Raw genomic sequence first — 18,128 nt, forward strand, 5'->3', positions numbered from 1 at the left:
TGACGTCTGTCTGACGGACGAATTGTAATCGCGCAGTTTTGCGGACGGCTTGGACCGGTTTTTGGGTAGATTTATTATTTCTATCATTATCATTTCATTGGTTACAGCACATTGTACACGATACTTTTTACGAGTGATCGTGGATTTTATAAATGGTGCGGTGTTTTTATTATCATTAGATAAGCACAGTGATTTCGTACAGTTAATTTTGATAAGGCTGTTTTCGTAGGTTCAAAGTAAGTAATTATGCAATTAATTTATGTTATGTATGCCGTATTTATCGTACATGTGCTGTCTTATGTTTTAGTTTAAATATATTATAGATTTTATTGTTTTGTAGGTGTTTAATGTTATGATATGCTATTCGTTTACGACACTGTTAATAAACTATTCGAATATCAATGAAAACTTATGTTTACCCACGTTATTGATACGTTGCTGTATGATATTATTATTATATGAGATACGCAACGAGATGTCATGATATTAAATGATCTAATTGGACTCAAGTACATATATTATTATTTCAGCCTTCACAGGGTCACATTATGAACCGGTTTCTTTGTTTTGTTGAGTTAGGTTAGTACCTGACACCCTATACAACACAAAGTAACTCATTTTACATGCTCTGTAAAGGACAAATCATATAAATATATTTTTGCATTGTTAATTATGATATAGGTGGTTCAGAAACTGTATAAAAAATAAATAAGCAATGATATTAACATAAGAAGCCATCCTGATTTCAGTTAGTGACAAGCTTGGAATGGAGAATGTTACTAGGTATGCCAAATCGCTTGAAATTTTGACACAGTATAGCCTGTATGTATACATATAAACTAGTTTTTGTTTTAGTCAAAAATACCAAATAGTTTTGATTTTATAAGTATTCAAAGTTTCGAAAAATATCGAGTCCCGCTAACAGCCCCGTGAGCGGCTGTGACGTCATACTACTTTACCGCGCCGCGCGGGCCGCGTCCCGCTTAGTATTAAGTCGCCAATCGCTGTTGTAGGTGTAATAGCTTGCGTAGTATTTTGTTGTGTTTTCGTCCGCTTATGCATAAAATAACTTATAATAATAGTAAATACTATTCGATTAATAAAATGGATAAAGGATTTTAAAAAGGGCAATCGGATTATCTACCTAAATAAATGGAATAATGGTTGCGAATTATTTGTGAGACAAATAGAGGTTTTGTTGCTTCCGAAATCCTACTTAATATTATAAATTTGAAAGTTTGTGAGAATGTACATATGTACATACATAAGTACATAAGTAATACATAGAATGACATACATATGTCATTGTACGTATGTATGTATGTACCTATGTGTGTACGTATGTGTACGTACGTACGTATGTATGTATGTATGTACGTATGTTTGTATATGTATGTATGTATGTAAGTAAGTATGTAGGTATGTAAGTATGTATGGATGTTTGTTACTCTTTCACGCAAATTTGACTGAACCGATTACGATGAAATTTGATATATAGCTGAAGACCCATAATAACACATAGACTACTTTTTATCCTCGAGCTCCCGAAGGATCGGGATTTACGCGGGAAGGGTTTCCATGCGGACGAAGTCGTGGGCGGCTTCTAGTATATTATACATAGGTATAAGTAATATGTTAGATATTTACGATCACTGCATATTATAATGAAACAGTTTTTAACCGAAATAATCGCATACTTATCGATTTTACATTTTTCCTGCCACAGTAAAATCAAAAAACTCGCGATCAATCCGGTTAGAAATTGTTTCATTATAAGATGAAGTTATTTATTATTACTTATGTACTTACCTACATAATATTAAATTACATTTAGGTACAACATATGATTTCCTAGTATTTGAATTGAGCATTTTTAAAAGTATTTAGGAATAATCGAGCGCGCGACCGCAAGCGGACTGTGTGAGCCACACTGAGCAAGTGTAGAGTGACGTCACACCGTCACCGAGAGCTAGCGTCGTGCGGTTACAACTTGTTTTACTTATAAATCGAAAACTAATTGACGTATCGAAGTAATTTTTTCACCAGTATTTTTTATTTTTAAACGAGAATATGGAGTGCTAAAAATCTAAATTAGGTAACATTCTCCATTCTTGATTAGTTTGAGGTAAAGACATATAGGTAAATTACATCAAAGATATCATTTTATCTATAATTAAATAAAAATATTTATGCCTGGGTAAACATTTTTATTTCATTAAATATAAACAGTAAAATATAGCTCTTTTTATTGGGTTGAGTGTGGTGCTGGAAACACATGGTTGTGGCCATAATAAGGGTTATAGTATTTTTTGAACATAGAAGTATCTTAACATGAACTTAAGAGATAAAATTTTTGATTCAATGTTAAATCTTTTTACAGATGTTATCACTAAGTGTCAGACTAACACGCCCGGCGTCACTCGCCTTCAAACGCACGATGTCTAGTCAAGAACAGGATGTTTTATTTGAAACACTCAACAATGCAGGCATCATCACATTAAACCGACCGAAAGCACTGAACTCACTCAATGTCTCCATGGCATCAAAGTTATTACCACAACTACAAGAATGGGAGAGTCAAAAGGCTTTAGTAATTATTAAAGGATCTGGAGATAAAGCATTTTGTGCTGGAGGTGATGTAAAAGTTGCCATAGACAAAGTTGAAGGGCCTCGGTTCTTCCACACAGAATATAATGTAAACTATTTGATTGGTAAATACAAGATCCCGTATGTAGCTTTAATCAATGGTATTACGATGGGAGGTGGGCTTGGTCTCTCTGTTCACGGAAGATACAGAGTAGCTACAGAGAAGACAATGATTGCGATGCCCGAGACTAAGATTGGGCTGTTCCCGGATGTTGGTGGTTCATATTTCCTGCCAAGACTGCAAGTTAACTTAGGATTGTATTTGGGATTGACAGGTCAGTAATATTGTAAATATTGTAATTTTCAATTCTTGAATCTTGATTCAGTATGCGACATAAGACACAGAAGAATGCCCACCCATTCACAGAGAACAGAAGTCTTATTCATTATCATTATTAAATCATTCAGTGTGCATTACTTTGGATAATATTTCAGAGATTCAGACTTTCCATTTGACATTAGCCATGCATTTGCAGGTGATAGACTGAAAGGCAAGGACGTCGTGAAAGCCGGTATCGCGACTCACTTTGTGCCAAGCAAACGACTCTACGAGCTCGAAGTACTGCTCTCCCGTTGTACTAGCGATGTGGAAGTAAATGCCTTATTGAGCAAGTTCCATGAGAGCTCAGACGACTTCTCATTAGCTAGTAATATCAAACATATTAACTACTGCTTCGCTGCCTCCACTATTGAGGAGATTATTGAAAGGCTGGAGAAAGTCAAGAATGATTGGTCAGAGAAAACTTTGAAGGTGAGTTGATGTATCGTGAATATTCTGCAATACACAAATAGTACTTTTAATTTGTATTTTATGTCAATTGCCTTTTGTATTTTATGCCAATTGCCTAACCTAACTTGGGTATTATGCTTCCACCAGACCCTCAGTGAGATGTGCCCTGGCTCCCTGAAGATCACACTCCGCGCACTACAGCGTGGCGCTCAGCTGGACCTGGGCCAGTGCCTCAAGATGGAGTACCGCCTCGCGTGCCGCGCTACTGAGAACCACGACTTCCCTGAAGGTAGGATTTAAGAGTTTATTCTCTGTAGTAAAGAAGGATTTTATCACATATTGTTATGCATATTGTCATTGCTATGACAAACGGTACACTATCAAAGGTAATAATATCTATTTGTTTTCTCTTCTGTCACATTACATCGGCCTTGGTCGCGAGATGAATGTTGTAGTCGTAAAGCAGCTTTTGTTATTGACTGTAATTAAGTGATGTAATGTTTATGTACCTATAGTGCTAGAACTTGAATAATGAAACATTTTTCTTGTCATTATTATTATTTTTACTACAGAGCAGAATAAACTTAACCCTCGAACAGTCTATATGAATTATAAGCGGATATGGAATATGCACTGTTATTTTCTGTTGTTATAAAAATACACCTTGCTATATCTGTCAAAACTAAGCCTAAATGAAATTTCAACACATGTTTTCTCTATTCCAGGAGTAAGAGCACTTCTAATAGACAAGGACAACAGTCCCAAGTGGAAGCCGGCGACACTAGCCGAAGTGACAGATGACTACGTCGAGGATTACTTCAAGAAACTACCTCAGGACAAGGAACTGCAGTTCTTCGACTCCAAACTGTAAGAGTAGCGACATCTGGCGGCAGTTTGTAAAATTTACACTTTTGTGACAAAACTTTTATGGCCTGTTCCACCATATGTGAGTATCCGGTAGTTTATCATCTGGAACTTGCTTATAAGCTGGTTTTCGTCATATAAGTGTAATTGTATTGGGTAATGATTGAGTGCTGATGTGTAATGTTACGATTAAAATTTAATAGGAAGCAAATGAAAACCTAATTGAGAGATGCTGTTAAAAAATTACATAGATGTTAATTTATATTCCACGCATCCCTTTTGGGTTAGACTACGATACATCTACCTGGGGGGCTATCACGTATCTTAGTTGACAGCTATTTGAAAGCCACCATGCTGTACATTTCTTTCTACCTTAGATTATAGTAATTAACACGTTACGTCAAAACAGCAATGTATTCTATAGTGATCATCATTTTGACATAAACCACCTGTCAACTGAGATACGTGATAAGCCCACTAATCTACCAAACATACAAAAATACAGTAGGTAATCGTTAATATAACACATCAGTAGTATATGTTTTAGACTGATAACAACCGCGGTGCAAGTTTATATTTTAATACAATATAGCCATATAATATTAAGTTATAGTCTTCCGTATAGAAGTTACTTACTAAGTGTCTTATTACTATATACCTACTAAAGATATTATATTGGGAATCTTTTATTTTATTTGCTTGTAAATTAAGACTGCATCACTGATTTTGGAGAAAAATGGAATTACAATTATATTTTATAAATGGTAATAATATTCTCGTTCTCATAAATCATAATGTTGTCCTAGGTTAAGCAAATAAATTAAAAGTTTCTCTATCGCAATTAATTAAATATGAGGCCTTAAGGTTTGTATGCATTATACATATATCGGGAGAAAGCAAACATTGTGAGTTTAGTGCAATTGTATACACGGCCCATTATAATATAAACAACTTTTTTTTGTATATTGTAATAACGGTCTCTTATGACGTCACTAGCGGCCATTTTAAAGGAATAAACGTTTTTAAAACGTTTAGTTGAATGTTAGCGTAATGTTAATACTGGGGCCACATTAGCGGCCAACGTCCAATGCCCATTATCGCGGTAATTATCGCGATAATTTTTAACGCGCTAAAGTAGATGGCTACACTTAATACGGCCACCGTGATTTGACGTTTGGCGATAAAACGGCGTTAAATTTACTTTCAAAGATTTTTTAATTTTGTTTAAATGGGTTCTATAGTAACCCATCAGGCTTTCCTTCTTTTTTTAATTTTTTCAATAGTTGTTTCAAAAGGTACTAATTCCATCAGTCGACGCCAAGCATCACTTTACGATCCTCGATTCTTGTAACTTTTCAGTTTTGGATCCCACAAACATGGTTCTGTTTGCAGAAGCTCCAGAAACGCAATTACTTTCTCGTTACTCCACTCCATAGTATGTATTGCAAATACAAAACACGTGCGATCCCGTCGAGCTCCCGACGCACACTGACTGGCGTAGTGTGACCGCTTTATCGCATTAATTCTCGCGTTATTCTCTTTAATGTACCGCCACTTGAGTTATCGCCTAATGTCAAACGACAATGTAAATGCCGTTGTCAAATTATTGCGTTAAGTCGTGGCTACATCTACGGTTAACGTCCTTTAACGCGATAATTAATGGCATTTCCCGGTAGTGTGGCCCCAGCATTAAAATAAAAAAAAATAAAAAAGTATGTTGTTAATTTAATAACAGATATTTTTTAACATTTCTGAATTTTACGAGTTAAAAATGCTTTTCTATGTGCAATGGATAAAATGTTATGGAATACTGTATCTTTATAACTCGATTTTTGTACGGATTTACATTCAAAGAAGCTATGGTGTCGGTTATGAATTCAAACTGCATTTTTTACACTTTTGTAAACGATCTTCATTTAAAACAAAGTGTAACTGTGTAAGGAAAATATTTCGCATTTATTTTGATTTGTTTAAGCATTTACAAACGGATAGAAGTTTTGTATATTTTCGTGTAAAAATGTAAGTATATTAGTGTTTGTTGTTGTTGATGTTAATCGATGAAATAAAATTATATACTTTGTAATAAATTGTTTTATTTTGTAACTTGTAATAGCGCATTCCACGAAATATCCGGGTTCGATTCCCGGGTTAGACAAAATTGTACGGAAAATGAACTTTGACAAGAAGTTAATTTTTTCCAAAGAATACTATCTCCTGTTGTTCTTCCATAATAACAACGTTAATTTAAAAATCTAAATGTCAAACGAATTTCGTTCGAACGAAGTTTCGGAATGTTACGAAAATTTGAAACATGGTAAAAAACACCCGAAACTTCATGCGGAAAATAAACACGAAATGACGACTGACGTTTGTCAGTTGTCTTATGTTATGTCTTACGGGCAAATAGCCAAATAATAATCACGCTGTTTTGTGGGCTTTGACCGGTTTCTGAGTTAATTTAATATTTCTATCATTAATATTTCATTGGTTACAGCACATTGTTCACGATACTTTTTACGAGTGATCGTGGATTTTCTAACCGTTGCGGTTTTTTTATTATCATTACGATAAGCTCAGTTATTTTGATAAGACTGTTTTCGTAGGTTCAAAGTAAGTAATTATGCAATTAATTTATGTTATGTAGATATTATGCCGTATTTATCGCAAATCTTTTAATTCAAATCTATTCTAGTTTTTATTGTTGTAATTTGGTTGGTTTTTACTCCAATGGGTTGATTACATCGAAGATAGCGGTTTTAATAATTAAATATTTTTATTAAAATAATGATAAACTGCACAAGTTAGGTACTGGAAACCGTTTGACTGTGGCTATTTATAGGTTTTAAATATTTTATGAAAACAGTGTAGGTACCTATCATTAACATGAAATTTACACATAAAATATTTAATTCTATAAAAATCTTTTCACAGATGTTATCACTAAGCATCAGACTAACACGCCCGGCGTCACTCGCCTTAAAACGCACGATGTCTAGTCAAGAACAAGATGTTATATTTGAAACACTGAACAATGCAGGTGTTATCACATTAAACCGCCCAAAGGTATTGAACTCACTCAACATGTCTATGGCATCAAAGTTATTACCACAACTGCAAGAATGGGAGAGTCAAAAAGCTTTAGTAATTATCAAAGGATCTGGAGAAAAGGCTTTTTGTGCTGGTGGTGATGTAAAAGCTGCTATAGACAAAGTTGAAGGACCACAGTTCTTCCACAAAGAATTTAATGTAAACTATTTGATTGGTAAATACAAGATTCCTTATGTAGCTTTAATCAATGGTTTTACAATGGGAGCTGGGCTTGGTTTGTCTGTTCATGGAGGGTATAGGGTAGCTACAGAGAAAACACTGGTTGCTTTGCCTGAATCCAAGATTGGTCTATGCCCGGATGTTGGTGGTTCATATTTTCTGCCAAGACTGCAAGACAACTTAGGATTGTATTTGGTATTAACAGGTCAGTACTGTTGTTTTTTATTTTATTTTGCAGATAATACAAGCTTTACCTGGAAATGTTAAACTCAGCCAAGATTTAGAAACAAAGACAGGCACAAAGAAGCCTTACAGCCGATATTGGATTGAAAAAAGCACATGGTGATAATAAGATGCTTACTTTCCATTTGTCATTAGCCATTTACATTGTTAATTATGCAGACTCAATAATAATCTTATAATTGTAGGAGACAGACTGAAAGGCAAGGATGTCGTGAAAGCCGGTATCGCAACTCACTTTGTGCCAAGCAAACGTCTCAATGAGCTCGAAGTACTGGTCTCCCATTGCACGAACGATCTGGAAGTAAATGCTCTGCTGAGCAAGTTCCATGAGAGCTCAGACGAGTTCTCGTTAGCTAGTAATATCAAACATATTAACTACTGCTTCGCTGCGTCAACTATTGAGGAGATTATTGAAAGACTGGAGAAAGTCAAGAATGATTGGTCGGAGAAGACTTTGAAGGTGATCTAAAATGATTAGTTAGTAAAGTATTTGATAACAACCTTTGTAGTGGCAGCCACCAATGCTCCAGGGTCGTACACTTCATCCAGAATATAAATATTTCTGTGTCCCCAATAAGTTTTATCTGATCTGCAAAAAATTGTTTTCCTAAAAGAAGATAATCAAAAAAAGTTTAGCTATTAATTTAAAATGAGGTCTGTTCATAACTTACAAAAAATGTTCTAGTTAAAATGATTAAGTAAGAAAAGTACTCACTTGGATGTAATTCTTTCACCAGACACTCAACGAGATGTGCCCTAGCTCCCTGAAGATCTCGCTCCGCGCACTACGGCTTGGCGCCCAGCTGGACTTGAGCCAGTGTCTCAAGATGGAGTACCGCCTCGTTTGCCGCGCTATTGAGAACCACGACTTCCCTGAAGGTATACTACTCTTTTGATTAAATGTTAATTTTAATTTCCGAGATAAAGGAGGATTTGTAGAGGTAGATGGGCTTACAAGCTTGCTGAATACATACATTTAGTACCGCATGTTGTATAAGATGTTAATATTTCCCTCTATTAATATTATGGTGTTTACGGCTAACATCAAAATAATCTAAATTGATATATTACCATGTTCAGAATTAGCTATACATATTTATGTTTCTAAGACAAATTTCTATAAGGCACGAGCAAAGGGCATTGACCGTCTAGAACCCGTGTAAGAATCTCCCTAAATTAACTATTTACTCTATCTCTCGCAGGTGTTCGAGCGCTGCTAATAGACAAAGACAACAGTCCCAAGTGGAAGCCGGCGACACTAGCCGAAGTGACGGATGACTACGTCGAGGATTACTTCAAGAAGTTGCCTCAGGACAAGGAGCTGCAGTTCTTCGACTCCAAACTGTAAGAGTAGCGACATCTGGCGGCAGTTTGTAAAATTAACTAGTGTGACTTAAATGTGGCCAGTTTAACCACTTCTGAATAAGTAATGGTTAGCTTATCTTAAGTGGAATTTTGGCATTTGTTTTCATATATTTCTTGTCAGGTTATCTACCGGTTATGTTATCCGATATTTATCTATTTATAAGCTATTGAACTGGCCTTTTAACTCTTTCGCTTGTTTGATACGAACGTATTTGTATACGCAGTGAAGTATACTATAAAAAATCGTTGTGATTATACTAATCATTGTTTTTGTTGTGCCTGAAGTATTACTTCTTAATATGTTAATGTGTAAAATAATATATGTGATAATTTTTGTGATAATATTATGAACACATGTAAAGATTTTTTCTAAAACTTTTATAATAATCTTCATTTAAACGTAGGTGTAACTGAGTAAGGATAATGTGTAGCATTTATTTTGTATGTTTAAGCATTTACAAACGGATAGAAGTTTTGTATATTTTCGTGTAAAAATGTAAGTAGGTATATTAGTGTTTGTTGTTGTTGATGTTAATCGATGAAATAAAATTATATACTTTGTTATGACGCTTTTTTATTTGTCATTTACCATTAGGTAAACTTGTGTTTAATATCTCAGAAAATAGAGATTTATTGGTCGTCTCCGTGGTTCGGGTATAAGTGCCACGAAGGTCTTTGGTTTGATTCCCGTGTCAGGCAAAATGTTAATGAGCTTCTCTGTCTGCACCTTTGTATAAGAGGCGTAGCATTATAGAAATTGTGTCGAATTAAATTGAATACCGGAATACGAAGAGATATACTTATAACAGCTGCATCAACATTGCATGTAAGTACACATGTAAATTACAATTTCACTTTGAACACACATGTTATTTAATTAAGTATGTAAACACATCTGTTTATATTCACTTTCTTTGTTTGTGTTTCTTAATTACAGGGCTTACCTCATTGTAAAAGAAATTCGCAAGGGAAATTCACAAGAAATATGTTTTTAATGTGCGATTACAGAGTTGCCGAAAGGTTCTGTAGCTCAATTCTCTACTACTATCAACTACCGCGACAACCGACCTGTCATTGAGAAATTTTGTATGAAAATCTGATCAGCGCCTGTGACGGGCGTCCTAGGAAATATTTTGGCAGTAAGTACATTCTAAATGTCAAATTTTCGATACTCGACAGTACCGACTGTATAGAATCGCGCTACTGTATCATTAAAATGTATCGAATTTTTTGCTTCATAAATAATGGGTACAATATAGATTAGTCTTAATTGATTAGAACGATAATAAGGTTCAACAATTACACATAGTGACGCTGGCTCTATTTCTTGACATTTTAGTACCGGACCTATCTTTGAACCGATTGCATGCGGTACTCTATAATAAGGCTTTTGTAAACTACCCAAATGGCGAGATCGCACACATGACCTTTATAAATAGGCTCTAGAGCCGTAGACTATATAGAGACGTTGATAGTCAACTCATTATTTCGAAAATAAAGGGATCAAGATATTAAATAACGATGGAAGGTTTCACCGGCCATTACAAGTCAACAAAAACAACCGAATTCCTCATACTACTAAACAAATTCGCTTTCTTCTTCGGCCTACCAAACTACTGGATTGAAGACTTGGAATTTCCAGGCAATTTCTACAAACATAACCATCAAATTAATAAGTTTGGAAACATGTGCTCCTACATTTTAATATTTTCGGAATACGGAGCATTTTTCACGCAAAAAAACTTGTCAGATAAACAAGCTTATTACTTAAAAATCTATGTTTTAGCTCACACTATAGTGACTCTATTTCGTATCAGAGTAACATATAGACATTCAGAAATCAAGGAACTTATGTACAAGCTTGGTATTAGACTAAAAGAAGTGTACAATGATTTGCTGGTCGAAGAGCTGATGATTAAGAAGGCGAAGTTCTTCTCCGTTGCGTTTTGGGTGTGCTGCATCATATCTGTGATGCTGATGACTTTGGAAGCTTGTTTGAAAGTAATCTTCGTAGGTGAGGAACTAAAAATTACGATAACTATTAAAACAAGGTGTTAGTTGACTAAAGCTTTGTGCCCACAATCCCATATCATACTACACGTGCTAGGCGTCATCAACGCCTCTAGCGGGCGTTGTAGTTACTATTTCTGCACTACGATTGTACCGGTTCAAATGAACTGCATTTCTATACCCAGTAGTAAGCTGATAAGCAATAAAAAATCCACGCAATTTCACAGGAGAACCATTTAACACAATAATCACTGTGGTCCCTGACGTGAACGACAACTCTCTCAGTAGCAACATAATCCGAGCCATCTACTACGTCCTGTGGTGGGTCTACATTACCCGTATCTTCTCAGTCTATGCCCTCGTCATCTGCCTGACCACCGCCGTCAGCTTCCAGTTCATGAACTTGAACAGCTACTTCAAAAGCCTTGATGGTATTTTTGAAGAAGAACATTTAATGAGGAAAGAGAAGGAAGCGAAGTATGAAGCCGCTTTAAAGATTGGGATAAAACTACATGATGAGACGCTCAAGTATTTACCTATATTATTTGTTCTGTATTGTTAATTAACTTTGTGTAGATCATCATTATCATTATTGCCTCGGTCATTTGCACTCCACGTGGTCTGAAAAGCACTGAACGTTTTATTTTATCTCTCCAACTCTCGGTTTTTGAGTACATTTAGCGGTAGTTTATTATCTATTCAATTGCGTTTTTTTTGTATGAGTTTAAACCGGGGGTGAGTCTGTTATAACTTTTTTTAATATTTATGTTATCTTTCACACAATCCATCACTTACTTTCAAGTCTACAATAAATAAGGTAAGGGCTGCTTATTTATTATGTGTCTTATGCTGTGGCTTATTTCGCCTCTCATTGCAAGCTATAATTTCATACGCTTTACTTAAACCTCCTTAGTTACAGAAAGTTCGATTTACAGGTGCACGGACGAGCTCCAAACGATATGTCAAGAAGTTTTCAGCGGTCAGATAATGTTCAACCTGATTCTACTTACCTTACTTATGTATCAAATGGTGGTACGTACATACATAATATTATTTCCTACCCAGTTGCGCTCACCGGTCGGTAAACGATCTGTGGGTTAAGCAACCCAGGTCGCGCCGTGCTAGTTGGGCGGTCATTCTATAGATGGGTGACCGCATTCTATAATGGTATTTGAACACGGCGTCTCCGTCTTTCGGAGAGCACGTAAAAAGTCAGACCTGGTGGTTGTTAAAGGCCTTCGGGCGGCTTGAACAGCTTTGACACTAGGTTCATCACTTAACTAAGTATACCATAAGAATAAGAAGATCCAGTTGGCTACTAAATTATTAATCAAATTGAGCCTAATGTTATTTTTTACAAGGATATGCTTTGTTTTGTAACAGCATTCAGATCGGACTCTGGCAAATACATTAACGGTTATAGTGACAGCATCGTCCATTTTGTTGAGCACTGGCTTCTTCATGTGGAATGCTGGAGACATCACTGTTGAAGTAAGAATTTAATATATGTTTTCTTTTCTATTTTTCTTATTTTATCCTGCTACTGTTGAACAATAATTGGAAGTCTTTAGCATAAAACAGTATATATCATTATACCGACGTTAAAGTTACGATATTACATTGTCTACGGTTTGCAATTTTCTGCAAAGTGCTTAATTTGAGCAACTGATGATTGTTGTATATAGTGATTGCATTATTTACCTATCCTGAAACCTACAAATTCTGATTCAGTCTGGGGTCATTATTATCACTATAGCTATCATTATTTAATTACTTTTTCAGGCGGAAGGTTTGTCAACTTCTATATTCTGTTCTGGGTGGGAGAATTGTTACAATGATTCTTCTATACGTGTGAGGAAACTGATTGTCATCGCTATGATGAGAGCACAGGTAACTAGCCTTCAATAGACACCTTTATTAGTCTTGTCTTTATTTGTTCCGTCTCTGAAATCGGATTGATCTCCTTTTTCCAGCAACCAGTAATTTTAACAGGTTTTGGTATTATAACCCTGTCGTACCAGTCATTTGTGTCTGTAAGTACCTAGTAACCTAAATTTTGTTTTGCTGATGATCACGGGAAACGTAAACTTTATATTACTAACTATCTTTCTTCTTTCAGATAATCAAATCGTCGTATTCAGTATTTTCTGTGATGTATTAATAAGTTTTCAATGTATATCTTCTGCTTATTTATTATTTATTGTCTTGACGAATTGCAAGCTTTAATCAATCTATATGCTACCTATGCAAACCTACTTTAAAATAAATCAAGCACCCTTAAAAGACTTTCATTATGTTTTACTATTCTACCTAACTCTGTAGATTTTTAATGAGTGTTAAAGAGCACACAGTCGTGTATGTAAGTATATTATTATATGTTTTTGGCAACCAATAGATTATCAGAACGAGAGAGGGGTACGTTCTGTCCACTCTCCAAAAAAGTGAAAAGCTTGTCAAACGTTCAGACACGCTATGTATTATAGGTATTATATATTTATATTAGCCTTATATTAGTTAAATTAATACATAATAATTGCCCATCAATCAAGTTAATCCAATATGCATAACGTAATGTGTATAAATTACTCGTAATTGTTACACGTACCACTTATAGGAAAGGATTATAGAGGTATGATTGATGGTCGTTATACATTGTGATAATTTATTGGATTAATTAGTGTCTAATAATTGCAGACATAATACACACTACTATTATAATTTTCAATATAATGTACATAGAATACAGTCTAATACTTAGATATTTTTTTAGTTACAGTGAACTATTTATATGTAATAAAATAATAGTATAAAATTAATTACATATTTTTTACTTATATTTTTGACAACATGATCTCTATCAACGTGATCTCTAGGTAACTCTACATTAAAGTGATATTAATACGTTTTATTTTTGCGATATTCTGATGTTTCGATTCTCTTCTATTAATTTCGAAACTAATTAAAATAGGACCGAGAAGACAGAGTAAGATGACTTTACAATCTGAAAAAAAGAAGTTAATTTGAAACCGAGGAATGTTATAACGTAAAATTATGATAATCAGTTCTTCATATATAAATTTCATAAAATGATGAAGTTTCATACCCTCAAATAAGAAGCGTAGGACAGTTTGATGTAGCCAAGTCCCTTTAGAATCACGGGTTTCTGTAAAAATCATTGCTCACTATAAAAAACAATCTTTAGCTAAAATTATCCATGACTGCGTGAATATTGACGCTGTTATGGATAATTTTAGCTATTGCTACCTAGTTATTGTAATTAGATGATTATTTTTGTCTTAATACTTATTCTTTTCCCTGCTGCTTGTGTTCATAAACTTCCGAATTACCGAAATGTTAGATAATAAATAGCTTGCACGATGTTTGAGAGTACGACTATATCAAAGTTTAAAGATGTTTTTAGTAATAGTAGTAGAAGTAGTATTAAAAAAAAATGTACCAATGATTTGGATTTGATCATTATTGGCATAGGAAAGTATTAAATCTGCTCACCTGCGCATGAGCCATGGTGATGGAGACAAGGTTTCTGATGCGTGTAGAGGACTCATTCTGACAGTTTTGCCACCCAGAGAAATATATAGACGTTGCTAAGTGAGATGCCTGTAAAAAATAATAGGTAAAACTCTACCTCTAAAATACCTACCTCTACCTCCCTCAGGTACTACCTCTGTGGCCTGAGCGGAAGGATGTTCGGAAAGCCAATTCATTTTATTGTGGATATGAAAGACAGTTTCGAGTGAATTTGATAAATTTAACACTTTATGACCACTTAAAAGGCTTAGGATTATCCTCGAACCTTAAAACTGTCTCTAAACATGAAAAAAGCGAAATGACTTTCCGAACAACCTAATATATAATAATAGATATATACCACTGCCGTGTCCGAGCTTTCTGGTTCGACTTCTGGAATTAGATTTATACTTTAAAAATAATTTTGGGGAGGATTCAATATTACTGTTTAACTAAATAACCGTTCTTAAAGCTTCTTACAACAAAAGCCTGCTTTAAAGTCAGTAGTTTAGGAACAGACCTCTACAGTGACATCGCCAGCGTTCCACATAAAGAAGCCAGTGCTGATGAGGACAGCCGACGCTGTGATCGAGGTCGCACACAAGTTGCTCAAGTTGCGCTCCGACTTCTGCGTATAAACACAGTAAAAACCTCACTTATGACTGAAACTTATGGAATATGGTTCAGGGGCACAGAATACAGAAAGTTATAAGAACTTTCTAATCATCTTCTCGGCTTTTGCACTAAAAGGAGAGATAACAAAAAGTGCTCACTCAAGTTTATGGAGAGTTAAGCAAAAGAAGCCTAATGGCTACGTGAATTTAATGATATACATACATCAGTCATAGTTTTGACTGATTTTGCTATTCAATAGTAGTTGTGACGAGTTTTGACTGCATTATATATATTGATCATCTATTCTTCTGTAAGTATATTGCAAAATGTTGTTATTATTATACTTACCACCATCTGCGCCATGAGAACCACAACAAGCACGATATTAAAGATGATCTGTCCGCTAAATACTTCGTTACAAACTGTCTGAGTTTCTCGAGTGCATCTAAATAACAGATAGAATACGACAATAAAACTTGATAAGTATATACTTACATCTTAGGGTATTTCATATATTTCCACCCAAGCAAGTTTAGCATGCACCAAGTAACTTAAACTAAATCTCTTGTTTCTAGGGTTTCGTTTACAATGGGTATAGAGCGAACTTGTTGTCATATACAGGACACGTTACTAAACTCCGGGCTACTATTGAGAAATAATCTAAATTAAGTAGAATAAAATAGAACTTGTCTGAATCGGGAGGGAATTGAACTAGGAACCTCGTGTTTAGCAATTGGTTACACTACCGACCGCGTCATACAGGCATCTACTTTTTCTTTTAAACAATATACGTAGTTTACGATAAGAAGCAAAAGTATTTACTCCAGTGTCTCCGAGTGAAACTTAATCCCAGCTTTCATCTTGCTCTCATATAGATCTTCCTTCTCGCTCTGACTCAGGTCATTTCTATCAAAAATATCATTGAGACTACGGAAGTAGCTCTGCAGGTTTATATACTGGTGACTGAGGCATATGGACAACGGTATAACGAGGAGGAATACTGCGTAGATCCTGGTCATGAAGATCCACCATATAATGTTGATGAGAGCTCGGAACACGTCCGCTTGGACTGACCTGTCTTGCACGTCTGGGTAGGCTGTTATAAGCGTCGTGAATGTTACATCTGAAAGATGATAAAATACTTACCCTCTTATTCATAAAAATAATAGTTATGAAAGGCTTATAAAGAGTTTTGTTTCTTTCACTCCTTAGTGAAATGAAAAAGAGAAAACATATTATAGTAGTTTTTTAACTAAAATAAGTTTATAGTGTATTTATCAATAAGAGGGTTAATAGAATAGCTATTTTTATTAAACTGTATTGCCGAATGCAAATCCATCCTTCAATTTAGAAATAGTCTTTGTTTATTTGATGTGTATCGTAGCGACAGAAATTACTTTTGAGCATAACTTAAATTAAACTTTGACTGTGTGACGACAGTTCTTTTTACATTGTTACAGATTATTATTACAGATTACAGATTGTTTTTTTGAGTACTCCTTTTACTGACTAATCCTTTCACTACAATGGTACTCTCAAACTCTAAAACATTCTAGTTTCTTCCTCCAGATACTGTATTACTATATATTTAAAAAAAAAAGAAAATAGCGTGTAGTGTTTTAGAACTTACCATTAGTCATCATATCCGAGCAAGCATCACATATATACATCACCATAGACAACATACAAGCGGACAGCAGAGCGGTTAAATATGTTTTAGTCTTCGAAATCATATGACTTTCAACCTCTTCATCATTGTAATCTCTCTTTAAAGACACAGTCAGTGTATACAAGATACTTCTCACCCTCTTCCGATGATATGTCAAGGTTAAATGGTAGAAGCAAAGAATCGGATGGGAGATCGCAAATAAATACAAGTTCATACGCTGCCTCTCCGTCAAATTGAACTGAGTGAAGAATGCCGCAAGTTCAGATAAAATCATTATGTATTGCAAGACGTTGTTGAAACTTGAAAACTTGTTATAAATCTTGACAAATGTTTTGGAGATATTCAAGTCTTCAATCCAGAAGCTTGGTATCCCAAACATGTAGATAAAATAGTTTAATTTATAGAAAAACTTTGTCGTTCTACTTGGTTTGTATGTAACCTCCATGATTCGCGGTGTCTTTTTTCAGAGTGCTTCAATTGGGTAAGGAATTGGTTATTATATTAATTGAAGATGATTTTGTAATTATGTCAAAGGATTGACTCGTAATTGTGTCTAATAGGTGCGATATTGAAATATGTATGAGTAAATGACGACTGATCAGCCGTTATTGCATGATTGCGTTAATTGTTGAATTAATCTAATTCTTAGGTTTGGACTTTATTGGATAGGGGAAAGGATTATAAAGTCGGATATACAGTAACAATTAGTACCTACTTAGATTATAGATTTTTCAAATCTTTCTTTCTGATTTTTGTCTGGTATTTCCTACAAATACAAATACTTTTTTCTGAATTTATTAATATTTAATTGCCTATATTAATATATACTTTTGGTCATGAAAGCGTTAGTTTTTTGGTCATTAAAGCGTTAGTTTATTAAATTTAATGTTTGTTTTCCTAACTTCCTTGTGTGTCTGTGTGTAATTAAAACTTCCTACTGTTATCAAACTGTAAGTTACTTAAGGATTACTAATAGATAAGGCTTAATTGTCTAGTGAGGTACATTACATCAAGTATCAATGATAGAAAATAAGTAGGTACCAACGATCTTGTTTCATTTCAGCAAATAGTGCTTGCCATGTTCTCTGACTTCAAATACTCGTCCTTATTACCGGGTGACGTTTTTGTTTATGTAGACAATGGTCAAAGACTCATAGCAAAGTGGTCTAATCACACCACCTTAAAACGTCG

The 18,128-nt window shown here is 34.8% G+C and overlaps 4 protein-coding genes across 5 annotated transcripts; 3 read left to right on the top strand and 1 right to left on the bottom strand.

The window, feature by feature from the left end:
* The first annotated feature begins 3 nt into the window (after window positions 1–3).
* On the top strand, window positions 4–6,327 carry LOC142973436 (3-hydroxyisobutyryl-CoA hydrolase, mitochondrial-like). Of its 2 annotated transcripts, none has more exons than XM_076115111.1 (5): window positions 4–65; window positions 2,381–2,921; window positions 3,123–3,397; window positions 3,524–3,665; window positions 4,102–6,327. In XM_076115111.1, the coding sequence occupies exons 2-5, from the start codon at window positions 2,381–2,383 to the stop codon at window positions 4,245–4,247; spliced, it is 1,104 nt and encodes a 367-aa protein (XP_075971226.1). In that variant the 5' UTR covers window positions 4–65; the 3' UTR covers window positions 4,248–6,327. The 2 variants fall into 2 exon arrangements, with proteins under 2 accessions (XP_075971226.1, XP_075971225.1); XM_076115110.1 differs by having other exon boundaries at window positions 7–236.
* A 278-nt stretch (window positions 6,328–6,605) lies between these two features.
* Window positions 6,606–9,608, top strand: LOC142973844 (3-hydroxyisobutyryl-CoA hydrolase, mitochondrial-like). Its single transcript, XM_076115864.1, has 5 exons — window positions 6,606–6,850; window positions 7,172–7,712; window positions 7,936–8,210; window positions 8,488–8,629; window positions 8,953–9,608. Exons 2-5 carry the CDS (start codon window positions 7,172–7,174, stop codon window positions 9,096–9,098), a joined length of 1,104 nt encoding a protein of 367 aa, XP_075971979.1. The 5' UTR covers window positions 6,606–6,850; the 3' UTR covers window positions 9,099–9,608.
* A 1,028-nt stretch (window positions 9,609–10,636) lies between these two features.
* Window positions 10,637–13,387, top strand: LOC142973435 (uncharacterized). Its single transcript, XM_076115109.1, has 7 exons — window positions 10,637–11,129; window positions 11,353–11,653; window positions 12,061–12,157; window positions 12,509–12,616; window positions 12,908–13,015; window positions 13,099–13,158; window positions 13,245–13,387. Exons 1-7 carry the CDS (start codon window positions 10,637–10,639, stop codon window positions 13,284–13,286), a joined length of 1,209 nt encoding a protein of 402 aa, XP_075971224.1. The 3' UTR covers window positions 13,287–13,387.
* Window positions 13,388–13,985: 598 nt separating this feature from the next.
* LOC142973433 (uncharacterized) lies at window positions 13,986–17,382 on the bottom strand. The gene is made up of 7 exons (XM_076115108.1): window positions 16,899–17,382; window positions 16,091–16,391; window positions 15,617–15,713; window positions 15,174–15,281; window positions 14,636–14,743; window positions 14,229–14,288; window positions 13,986–14,126 (listed from the first exon to the last, which is right to left on the bottom strand). The coding sequence occupies exons 1-7, from the start codon at window positions 17,380–17,382 to the stop codon at window positions 14,085–14,087; spliced, it is 1,200 nt and encodes a 399-aa protein (XP_075971223.1). The 3' UTR covers window positions 13,986–14,084.
* Between the last annotated feature and the right edge of the window lie 746 nt (window positions 17,383–18,128).

Source organism: Anticarsia gemmatalis, chromosome 6 (genome assembly GCF_050436995.1).
Source record: "Anticarsia gemmatalis isolate Benzon Research Colony breed Stoneville strain chromosome 6, ilAntGemm2 primary, whole genome shotgun sequence".
NCBI lineage: Eukaryota > Metazoa > Arthropoda > Insecta > Lepidoptera > Erebidae > Anticarsia > Anticarsia gemmatalis.

Bases quoted from the DNA above. Each gene is read 5' to 3' on its own strand.
- LOC142973436 (XM_076115111.1), top strand. From the start codon at position 2,381: ATGTTATCACTAAGTGTCAGACTAACACGCCCGGCGTCACTCGCCTTC. The intron at 2,922-3,122 runs GTCAGTAATATT...ATGCATTTGCAG, and splicing joins ATTGTATTTGGGATTGACAG to GTGATAGACTGAAAGGCAAG. The intron at 3,666-4,101 runs GTAGGATTTAAG...TCTCTATTCCAG, and splicing joins GAACCACGACTTCCCTGAAG to GAGTAAGAGCACTTCTAATA.
- LOC142973844 (XM_076115864.1), top strand. From the start codon at position 7,172: ATGTTATCACTAAGCATCAGACTAACACGCCCGGCGTCACTCGCCTTA. The intron at 7,713-7,935 runs GTCAGTACTGTT...TTATAATTGTAG, and splicing joins ATTGTATTTGGTATTAACAG to GAGACAGACTGAAAGGCAAG. The intron at 8,211-8,487 runs GTGATCTAAAAT...TTCTTTCACCAG, and splicing joins GGTCGGAGAAGACTTTGAAG to ACACTCAACGAGATGTGCCC.
- LOC142973435 (XM_076115109.1), top strand. From the start codon at position 10,637: ATGGAAGGTTTCACCGGCCATTACAAGTCAACAAAAACAACCGAATTC. The intron at 11,654-12,060 runs GTATTTACCTAT...TTCGATTTACAG, and splicing joins CTACATGATGAGACGCTCAA to GTGCACGGACGAGCTCCAAA. The intron at 12,158-12,508 runs GTACGTACATAC...GTTTTGTAACAG, and splicing joins TACTTATGTATCAAATGGTG to CATTCAGATCGGACTCTGGC.
- LOC142973433 (XM_076115108.1), bottom strand. From the start codon at position 17,382: ATGGAGGTTACATACAAACCAAGTAGAACGACAAAGTTTTTCTATAAA. The intron at 15,282-15,616 runs GTAAGTATAATA...GTTTATACGCAG, and splicing joins TTCTCATGGCGCAGATGGTG to AAGTCGGAGCGCAACTTGAG. The intron at 14,127-14,228 runs GTATGAAACTTC...TCTTTTTTTCAG, and splicing joins CCTACGCTTCTTATTTGAGG to ATTGTAAAGTCATCTTACTC.